Here is a 10,628-nt window from a genome sequence, read left to right on the forward strand (position 1 = left end):
CATGTTTGGTGGAGTATTCGCGGAGATATTAGCCGAAAACCGACGGCCGCGCTCTGAAATGGCGCCACGACCTCGTGAGAAAATCGCAAATATCTCGGCGAAACGTCAACGTTTCGACGCCAAATTTGTATCGAGTGGAGAACGGGCGAGTCCTTTCGAAAGAGACCAGTGGGCCCCGAGATACTGGCCCCCAAATCCCCTCTGGAAGCGAAAAACGCAAATATCTCGGTGAAAAATCAATGTATCCGTTGGAGATCCGGGCTCCTTCGAACCGTCTCGCCAAACTGAACAAAACCATATGCGTTTCGTCATTTTTGGTGGAGTATTCGCGGAGATATTAGCCGAAAACCGTCGGCCGCGCTCTGAAATGGCACCACGAGCTCGGGAGAAAATCGCAAATATCTCGGCGAAACATCAACGTTTCGACGCCAAATTTGTATCGAGTTGAGAACGGGCCGAGTCCTTTCGAAAGAGACCACTCCCAGTGGGCCCCGAGATACTGGCCCCCAAAGCCCCTCCGGAAGCGAAAAACGCAAATTTCTCGCGAAAACTCAGAACGAGGAAAAAAAAAAATATAGGGATAGGGCAGGGGAAGCTCTGGCTTCGTGTGGACGGCCAGTGTGTGTGTGAGATAGATAGAGAGCGGAAGTTTTGTGATAGAAAACGAGTGTGTGTGTGAGTGTGTGTGTGACAGACAGCTCGTGTCAACACATTCATTGTGTGTGTGTGTGTGTTTAACAGTCAAGTACAGTAAAATAAAGAAAACAATATTTATGCTTTATCAAGTTATATCAGACGGACGCATGACCACACGTGTGTGTAACGTTACACACACACACACACACACACCCTGAGAGCCTCGAGTGGGAGCTTTATTGTAACTCGAGCTGTTGTTCAGTCAGATTAACCCGGAGCACATGATGGTGGAGCTCGTGATCCTCAGGCCAGAGAGATGACTGAGCTTCTTCATCATCATCATCATCCTCTTCGCGCGCTTTCTCCTCCTCCTCGTCATCATCCTCACCGCGCTCTCCTTCCTCCTCGTCATCGCCATGGCGTCCCCGCGGCTCGAGACCTTCTGCTGCCCGAACCGCGATCCCGCCACCGAGTTCGTCATCAGCTTCGCGCCGCGTCTCTTCACCGCGATGTGCGCGTGCAGCGCGAGCCTGAGCTTCTTCTTCTGCGTGTTGCAGATCCTGCCGAAGCGGAGCAGCTTCCGGTCTCCGCGTCCCAAACCCGCCTCGTCCCTCAGGATTCTGCTCATCATCAGCGTGTGTGACATCTTAGGATGCTCAGGTAACACACACACACACACACACACACACACACACACACACACACACACACACACACACACACACACACACACACACACACGTTAAGCTATACTTGTGAGCAGAGTTGGGGAAAGTTACTTTGAAAAGTTTACATTTCAATATTGCTTTACTCCCTTAAAAAGTACCTAATTGCGTTATTACTTTATGGTACTTTTTAAGAAAAGTGTTACGTTACTTTTGCGTTACTTTTTCTCACCCGGTCTGAGCGTTTTTTTAACAAAAAAGTGATATTTTTTTTACCCTTTCACACCAAAATTGAAATAAGGAAATTTAGGCAAACTCTCTCTCTCTCTCTCTCTCTCTCACACACACACACACACACACAAGATTCGACACACAAGATTTGGGTCGTCAGTCTGTTTGTTTCATAAGCGTTTTACTTTTGTAAGATTGTAGACATTCATTCAGACAAATAATCTGTTTTAATGTTTATGAACTGGATTTTGCCGTAAAGCTGATTTGCATCAATTAAAGCATTATTCTATTTGTTCATAATAATGAATTAATATGTACACGGTTTACAGTTTGATTTACAGTTTTGCATATTGCTTCATTAGAAAGAAAACTGCTATATATATATATACGTATATATATATATATATATATATATATATATACACTCACCGGCCACTTTATTAGGTACCCCATGCTAGTAACGGGTTGGACCCCCTTTTGCCTTCAGAACTGCCTCAATTCTTCGTGGCATAGATTCAACAAGGTGCTGGAAGCATTCCTCAGGGAGTTTGGTCCATATTGACATGATGGCATCACACAGTTGCCGCAGATTTGTCGGCTGCACATCCATGATGCGAATCTCCCGTTCCACCACATCCCAAAGATGCTCTATTGGATTGAGATCTGGTGACTGTGGAGGCCATTTGAGTACAGCGAACTCATTGTCATGTTCAAGAAACCAGGCTGAGATGATTCCAGCTTTATGACATGGCGCATTATCCTGCTGAAAGTAGCCATCAGAAGTTGGGTACATTGTGGTCATAAAGGGATGGATATGGTCAGCAACAATACTCAGGTAGGCTGTGGCGTTGCAACGATGCTCAATTGGTACCAAGGGGCCCAAAGAGTGCCAAGAAAATATTCCCCACACCATGACACCACCACCACCAGCCTGAACCGTTGATACAAGGCAGGATGGATCCATGCTTTCATGTTGTAGACGCCAAATTCTGACCCTACCATCCGAATGTCGCAGCAGAAATCGAGACTCATCAGACCAGGCAACGTTTTTCCAATCTTCTATTGTCCAATTTCAATGAGCTTGTGCAAATTGTAGCCTCAGTTTCCTGTTCTTAGCTGAAAGGAGTGGCACCCGGTGTGGTCTTCTGCTGCTGTAGCCCATCTGCCTCAAAGTTCGACGTACTGTGCGTTCAGAGATGCTCTTCTGCCCACCTTGGTTGTAACGGGTGGTTATTTGAGTCACTGTTGCCCTTCTATCAGCTCGAACCAGTCTGGCCATTCTTCTCTGACCTCTGGCATCAACAAGGCATTTCCGCCCACAGAACTGCCGCTCACTGGATGTTTTTTCTTTTTCGGACCATTCTCTGTAAACCCTAGAGATGGTTGTGCGTGAAAATCCCAGTAGATTAGCAGTTTCTGAAATACTCAGACCAGCCCTTCTGGCACCAACAATCATGCCACGTTCAAAATCACTCAAATCACCTTTCTTCCCCATACTGATGCTCGGTTTGAACTGCAGGAGATTGTCTTGACCATGTCTACATGCCTAAATGCACTGAGTTGCCGCCATGTGATTGGCTGCTTAGAAATTAAGTGTTAACGAGCAGTTGGACAGGTGTACCTAATAAAGTGGCCGGTGAGTGTATATATATATATATGAGCTACATGTGTCCGTCACTGATCCTCAAATGGCCAAATTCATGTTATATATAATATAGCCTATAATTATATAATAATGTTGTTACAGTAAAGTTTCTGCATGTTCTTCGAGACTCTTTATGAGTGCAAAACCACAAGCTATTTCCAGCTCAAGTTTATTTCACGGTTTCTATCCGAGGACATTGAGTTCATTCAGTGTCAGGAACACGAGGAACCGTTGACTCACGACACACTCTTTCTCTAGCCTTCATCAGTTACACACACCACTGCATGCGTTCGGTGTGTTTAATACTCACGGTCACGGTAAACTTCCTTTAAACTCCAGCAAGAAACCAATCTTCATAATAAAGTAACGTTTTCCGACGCTTTATCTGATCAGTAAAACATTATAGGACCGGCTATCCATTCAGATGTTCCAATTCGATTTCAATTGCAATTTCGATTCTATTTCGATTCCCAATTCGATTCGACAGATTCTACAAACAGTATTTTCATGTTTTACGATCCTCTACTGTAAATGCTCATCAAAGACTGAGTGATTTGTAATAGTGGATTTGTGCAGGAATCATCGTGCGCTCATCGATCTGGCTCGGCCTCCCCGACCTCGTCGACCGCATCTCCGACGGGAACGGGACCGGCGTCTGGCCAGAGGTGTTCTGTGTCGGCAGTGCGGTGAGTCTACAGACCCTACAGATGACCTTTATAGATGACCTCTCATGTGCACTTTAATCACTGAGACGGGTCAATCTGCAGTTATCCGTACATGCATAAAATAAAGTTTAATCATATTAGAAGTGACCTCTCATATCTTTTTTAACAATAAGAGTAACACACACACACACACACACACATATATATATATATATATATATATATATATATATATATAACTTCCATAAATAAATAAATAAACAAGTTTAACTGGGTCAGAAAAAATTAATGTAATTCAGAAGGACAACAAAATTAAAAAGAATGCATGTATAAATGCTCAAATAAAAAAGAATAATAAAAAAAGAGAATAATAACTAAATAGTGAGTTTATTCTTAGAACAATAATACATATCTGCCAGTGGGATCAGAAAAATAAATGTAATTCTAAGGGAAAACAAGATAAATATATATATATAAATAAAATAAATATATAAATAAAAAAATATATAAATATAAACAAGAAATAAAAACTAAATTGTAAGTTTGTAATTAAAACAAGAAATAATATCTGCCAATGGTGTCAAAAGGGAAAACGGGATGAAAAATAGAAAGAAACCCAGCAAAACTATTTATTATAGGCACATTAATATCACAGATGACACTTATAATGAACAAATTAAGGCCTTAACATTAATTAATAAAAAAACACATATTTTGCTAGTTTATTTTAAATCATATCCTTTCTGTCTATTCGAACTGACATTTTTTTCTATCAAATAAGCTTTAAATGCATATTAATAATAATAAAAAAAAAACCTTATTATCTTTGATTTTAAGAATATGCAGCAAATGATACTTGTTTAATAATGTAAACGCTGGATGTGGATGTGTGTCGACTCCAGATGTGGATCCAGCTGTTCTACAGCGCCTCCTTCTGGTGGACGTTCTGTTACGCGGTGGACGTTTTCCTAGTGGTCAAGAGATCGGCTGGCATTAGGTGTGTCCCATCATGCATTGTGTTCGTGTAAACGCTAGAGCAGATGTTAGTGTCACTGACTGACGCGTGTCTCTGTCGTAGCACCATCGTCCTGTATCACATGATCACGTGGGGTCTGACGCTTCTGCTGTGTGTCGAGGGCGTGGCAATGCTCTACTACCCCTCCATCTCCAGGTGACCATAACACACACTTAAAGGGCCAGTGTGTCAATTTTACAGAATTAAACCTTCTTGATAATTTACTCTCCGTCATCCGAGATGTTCATGTGTTTCTTTCTTCAGTCGAAAAGAAATGAAGAACACAGTCCAGGATTTCTCCATATAATGGACTTCAATGGGGTCCAACGGGTCGAAGGTCAGATGTGAGTTTCAAAGTCTCGACACGATCCAGCCGAGGAATAAGAGTCTGATCTTTACAACAAAACACACATTTATATACTTTAACCACTAATGCTGGTCTTGCTCTCGCTGTGATGCGACACACATTACGTCATCAGGGTGAAAGGTCAAAACTTTCATTTCAAAATCATCCGACATCGTCGTTTTACGTTTTTTTTTTTATAATTTAGTAAATGGCGTTTGACTCAGTCTTTGCATGTTCGCTTTGTAAACACTAGATCTGTTCTTACGCCTACGTCCCGCTTGACCTTTCACCCTGATCTCGTAATGTGTGTCGCATCACAGCGAGAGCAAGACCAGCATTAGTGGTTAAAGTATATAAATGTGTGTTTTGTTGTAAAGATCAGACTCTTTTTCCTCGGCTGGATCGTGTCGAGACTTTGAAACTCACATCTGGACCTTCGACCCGTTTGGACCCCATTGAAGTCCATTATATGGAGAAATCCTGGAATGTGTTCCTCAAAAACCTTCATTTCTTTTCGACCGAAGAAAGAAACACATGAACATCTTGGATGACGGAGAGTAAATGATGTGAACTAGTAATCGTGACACTAAAGTCATGGGTTGGATTCTTAGTCAGTGCATGAACTGATAACGTTTACATTGCATGCGTGAGTGTGATGTGAGCCATTTCTGCACTGTGTGTGTGTGTCATGTGAGCTGTGAGAATGGCCTTCAGCACGCCGTCCCGCACTACGTCACCACATACGCACCGATGCTCCTGGTGCTCGCCGTCAACCCAGTGCTGTTCGCTCGGACCGTCTCAGCCGGTGAGTGCTAATCTCAGCAAGCCTTTAAAGGGGTCGCTCACTTTCAAATGAACATTAGCCCGTGATTTACTCTCCCTCGAGACATCCTTGGTGTGTATGACACTCTACAATCAGTTATATTAATAAATGTCTTGCCTCTTCCAAACTTTATAATGGCAGTGGGTCGCAACCAACAGATTGAAGCTCTTAAACACGCATCTGTCATGACCTTCTGAAGCTAAAAGTTGTATAAGAAAAATATTTAAAATTTAATTATTAAGTAAAATAAGTAGCTTCCGGCCTTAGTTTATAATATTTTTCTTTCATGAACGGATGGCTTCGCTTCAGAAGGCCTTTATTAATGGAGTAGTTCATTTTTAAAAAACTTTTGCTGATAATTTACTCGCCCCCATGTCATCCAAGATGTCCATGTCTTTCTTTCGTCAGTCGAAAAGAAATTAAGGTTTTTGATGAAAACATTCCAGGATTTTTCTCCATATAATGGACTTCAATGGGGTCCAAATGAGAGTTTCAGTGCAAACTGTTCAAAGGGCTTTAAACGATTCCAGACGATGAATAAGGGTCTGCAAGCGAAACGATCGCTCATTTAATAAATAAATAACAAAGTTTAAGTTTTATAAGCGCAAATGCTCGCCTTGCTCTGTTCTGTGATGCACGTTCATGACTCTCCTGTTCGAACTCATTCATCAAAATGAACGAATCTTTTTTTGGGTCATTTTGTTTTGTTTTTTCGTCCTATAACATACTTTTTTTTTTATTTATTGACCGATTGTTTCGCTTGATAAGACCCTTATTCATCGTCTAGAATCGTTTAAAGCCCTTTGAACAGTTTGCACTGAAACTGTCATTTGGACCCCATTGAAGTCCATTATATGGAGAAAATCCTGGAATGTTTTCATCAAAAACCTTAATTTCTTTTCGACTGAAGAAAGAAAGACATGGACATCTTGGATATTATAATTATTATTATTATTATATTATTATTATATTATAGTAAATTATCAGGAAGTTTTCATTCTGAAGTGAACTACTCCTTTAACGAATTCTGTATTAGTATTGTCCATTGATAGGTCATGTTATATTAAATAATCAACCTATAATGTTTTGCGAATTGTTTTAGTGTAGAAATATCTTCAGTTCAGTTAATTCATGACTGGGGATGCACCGATAACCGATAATTCTTTATATTTGATAACCGATATATCGGCCGATAAATCTAAATCCAAATTTATATATAATTTTTGAGAGCCTGATTACAAAAACAAAAGCCTCAACATTAAAAGCCACGTCCCAAACACATAATTATAATGTTGTCATTATAATTTTATGTAGCCGATATGAGACTTGTGTTGCAATGAAGCATTTTTCCTTCTTTTTGTGATTCCAATCATATTGAAAAGTTGCACTGATGAGTCTCAGCTGAAGGAAATAATACATTATTTATCGGCTTTAATATATCAGACACATTTTCTTATTGGTCCGATAACGATAACATTAAAAATGAACATATACCAAAATGGTAGATGATTTATCGTGCATCCCTATTCATGACTTTATTAGAGAGAATCTGGTGTTTTCTTGCAGTGACGTCGCTGCTCAAGGGCCAGCAGGGAATCTACACCGAGAACGAGAGACGACTCGGATCCGAGATCAAAATACGGTTCTTTAAGATCATGCTGGTGTTTGTCATCTGGTGAGATTCAGATTCATGGAGCAAAGACAATATTCCTCCTCCTCAACACACTGCAGAACATACTGTAATAATGTGTCACAAGCTTAATTCATCTAATACACATTTTTAAATCAACACTTGAATGTGGGTAAGTTTCATTAAAAAAAGCATAATTTTTTAATTCGTAAAAAGCTGAGAAAAGCTGATTCTGTAGTCTTCAGATGATGTGTTATAGCGCCCCCTAGCGTATAACAGCCGAAACACGGATCGAAGGAAAATTACGTCAGTGGCGGGGAAAGGGTTAAGTCTTATTTATCGGGGGGATAATCATCAAAATTAAATGAGTTTTTGCTGAATTTTTAGATTTTGCACTGGAAAGCCAGACAGAAATACTGAGGAAGAACATATTTGTGCTATTTGACTGTTCCCTATGTACATATGCACTTATAGTAATGTGTGTCGTGTGGTCTTCATCAGCTGGCTGCCCAACATCATCAACGAGAGTCTGCTGTTCTATCTGGAGATGCAGGACGATATTAAAGCCGTTGATCTGAAGAACGTTCGCAACGCCGCGCTCATCACGTGGTTCATCATGGTGAGGACGACATCAGAGACCAATCAATTCCTGAACTGGAATGGTTTTAGGCTTAAGGGACTGAACTAGCTCCAACTTCAGAGTTACGGCGCTGTCACTTTACGTTCGAAAATCAATCGCACAATCAATCGGACCAACCAACACAAGGTTCAAAAGTTTGGTTTTAACAACCAAAAATACGCGTTAAAAAAATACGTGGACAGATCTGGGGTGCGTTTCCCGAAGCATCGTTAGCCAACTATGGCCGCAAGTTCCGTCGTTGCCAATAGAGTTCAATGGAAATTGCGACCAACTTGCGTCCATAGTTGGCTAACGATGCTTTCGGGAAACGCACCCCAGTACAGCACACAAAACATGTCGGATGTTGGAAAATAATGTATTTTCTGTTCACCAAATGCTTTTTAATATTCGCTATTACTTCAATACAAGTGAACAAGCGCGCCGTTATGTGTAGTGACGTGTGTGTGTGTCCTCAGGGGATCCTGAACCCGATGCAGGGCTTCTTGAACACGTTGGCATTCCACGGCTGGACGGGTTTGGACCTGGACTTCAGTCGGCAGCGACGGCGCGAGCTGGCGTGGGATTCGGCGTCCACGTCTGCGGCGTGCGGATACACACCGACGGTGGGAACGACACTGATCTACCAGACTCACATTCAGGAGATCAAGAAGAGCCTGAGCGCTAACGGACAGCAGACGTCAGACGCCATTAGCGTACCCTCCGAAGGTACCAAGCAAGATCAAACCAACAGCGCTGACGGGGAGGCAGGAGAAACTGCCATGAATGAACGAGTTACAGAAGTCCACAAATCACCAACATTCGTCACGGATTAGTGTTGTGAAAAGTTCGAAACACCTCTGATTGGCCGTTGTGTTCAAGAGCTCACCGGATATGTCTGTGATTGGCTACTGCTATCAACGCACACGGAAGTGTTTTAAAAAACAGGAGCGGGAACTTAAGGCTATGTTTACACGGAAACGATTCTGAAGAGAAAACGCAAAAGTGGCGTTGCGTCATCACTTTTTACTCTGCGTTTAGACGAGCGTTTTGTGTGGGAACAAATGGTGACGCAAAAGTGTGTGAAATTCAATGCAGTATGCAGTCCAGGCGGCTAGGAGTGCATACTACAACAACACCAAGTCCACGCGCCTGCGTACAACCTTCGCGGTCAAGCAGACTTTTGCGTTTTTACCGTTTACACGGTAACGCGGCGGTGGAGCGTTTTAAAGATTTCCACTCTGGAGGGTGGTTTCACTTCTTTGCGTTTTTAAGCCTCAAAAACGCCGTCGCCGTGTAAACGAAAGGCACATCCGATAAAATATTTTTACGTTTTCACCCGCGAGCATTCTCATGTAAACAGGGCCTTAAAAAGCACAAGCAACCGCCTGTATGCGAACGCTCGCGTTTGTGTCTGTGTAAGCACTCGCTGAAGAGCGTCATCGATGTATATTTACATGTTTTTGGAGCGCTGATCATCGTAGCCAATCATAGACATATTTGATTAACGCGTGTGCACAATAACCAATCAGAGGTGTTTACGATTGTGCTGAAATATTTTAATTTAATTTTTTTAATTTTGTTATCGAAGTCGGTACTTTTTACTACACTAATCCACAAACAATCAGTTATTAATATTTGGTTGATTCTCTTGCATGTGTTCATAATTTATTTGCCTGGACTAAAATTATGTTGCACAGTTCATCACATTTCATTGCATTATTATCACGAATAAAACTGAATCTATAATAATATTTGAATAAAGGGTGATGTCAGTTTTGGACACTGGTGTAAATGTAATTCTAATATTCCAACATCAGGGATGACATTAACTAGTCTTCTCCATCTTATCTCATAGATTCAGAGTCTAGTACAGTAGAAATCCAGATATCCAGCGAACAGCGAGAGTCTGAGGACGTAAAGCCCAACGGAGCGTCTCTGGAGATTTCCACACGCTGAACGCTTTCATACGCTTCATCCCAACAGAACTGAGTCTACAAGCATTTCTACAATCTATTCATGCCAATGATTCTCTGGACAATCACTGCCGAAGACTATCATTCACAATATCCATGAAACTTTGATTTGATTCTGAGTGTCAATGTTTGCAAACAGACTTTTTTTGTAATAAAAATGCACTGTTTTAAGGATTTCACTGTAAAACAGCATTTCCCAGCACACTTGTTGCTTATGTTTTACTCATTTTATATTTCATTAAATTATACTTCATTTAAACTGTCATTAAAGAACGTTTTTTTATTGTTATATTTGACTTCCTGAATAGTGAAACTACAAAATCATTGTTTAGAGAAAATTTTAATTTAAGCAGTAATGTTTTCATACAAATAATTTAACT

General features: G+C 41.1%; 1 protein-coding gene across 1 annotated transcript; it reads left to right on the forward strand.

The window, feature by feature from the left end:
* Positions 1–970: 970 nt before the first annotated feature.
* gpr143 (G protein-coupled receptor 143) lies at positions 971–10,507 on the forward strand. The gene is made up of 9 exons (XM_039669993.2): positions 971–1,296; positions 3,754–3,863; positions 4,745–4,839; positions 4,921–5,013; positions 5,899–6,008; positions 7,593–7,701; positions 8,158–8,275; positions 8,752–9,001; positions 10,131–10,507. The coding sequence occupies exons 1-9, from the start codon at positions 1,053–1,055 to the stop codon at positions 10,229–10,231; spliced, it is 1,230 nt and encodes a 409-aa protein (XP_039525927.2). The 5' UTR covers positions 971–1,052; the 3' UTR covers positions 10,232–10,507.
* Positions 10,508–10,628: the final 121 nt, after the last annotated feature.

Source organism: Pimephales promelas, chromosome 7, assembly GCF_988280905.1.
Source record: "Pimephales promelas chromosome 7, fPimPro1.hap1.1, whole genome shotgun sequence".
NCBI lineage: Eukaryota > Metazoa > Chordata > Actinopteri > Cypriniformes > Leuciscidae > Pimephales > Pimephales promelas.

Coding starts and splice junctions, on each gene's coding strand:
- gpr143 (XM_039669993.2), top strand. CDS start 1,053: ATGGCGTCCCCGCGGCTCGAGACCTTCTGCTGCCCGAACCGCGATCCC. Junction 4,840..4,920: donor AAGAGATCGGCTGGCATTAG/GTGTGTCCCATC, acceptor TCTCTGTCGTAG/CACCATCGTCCTGTATCACA. Junction 7,702..8,157: donor ATGCTGGTGTTTGTCATCTG/GTGAGATTCAGA, acceptor GGTCTTCATCAG/CTGGCTGCCCAACATCATCA.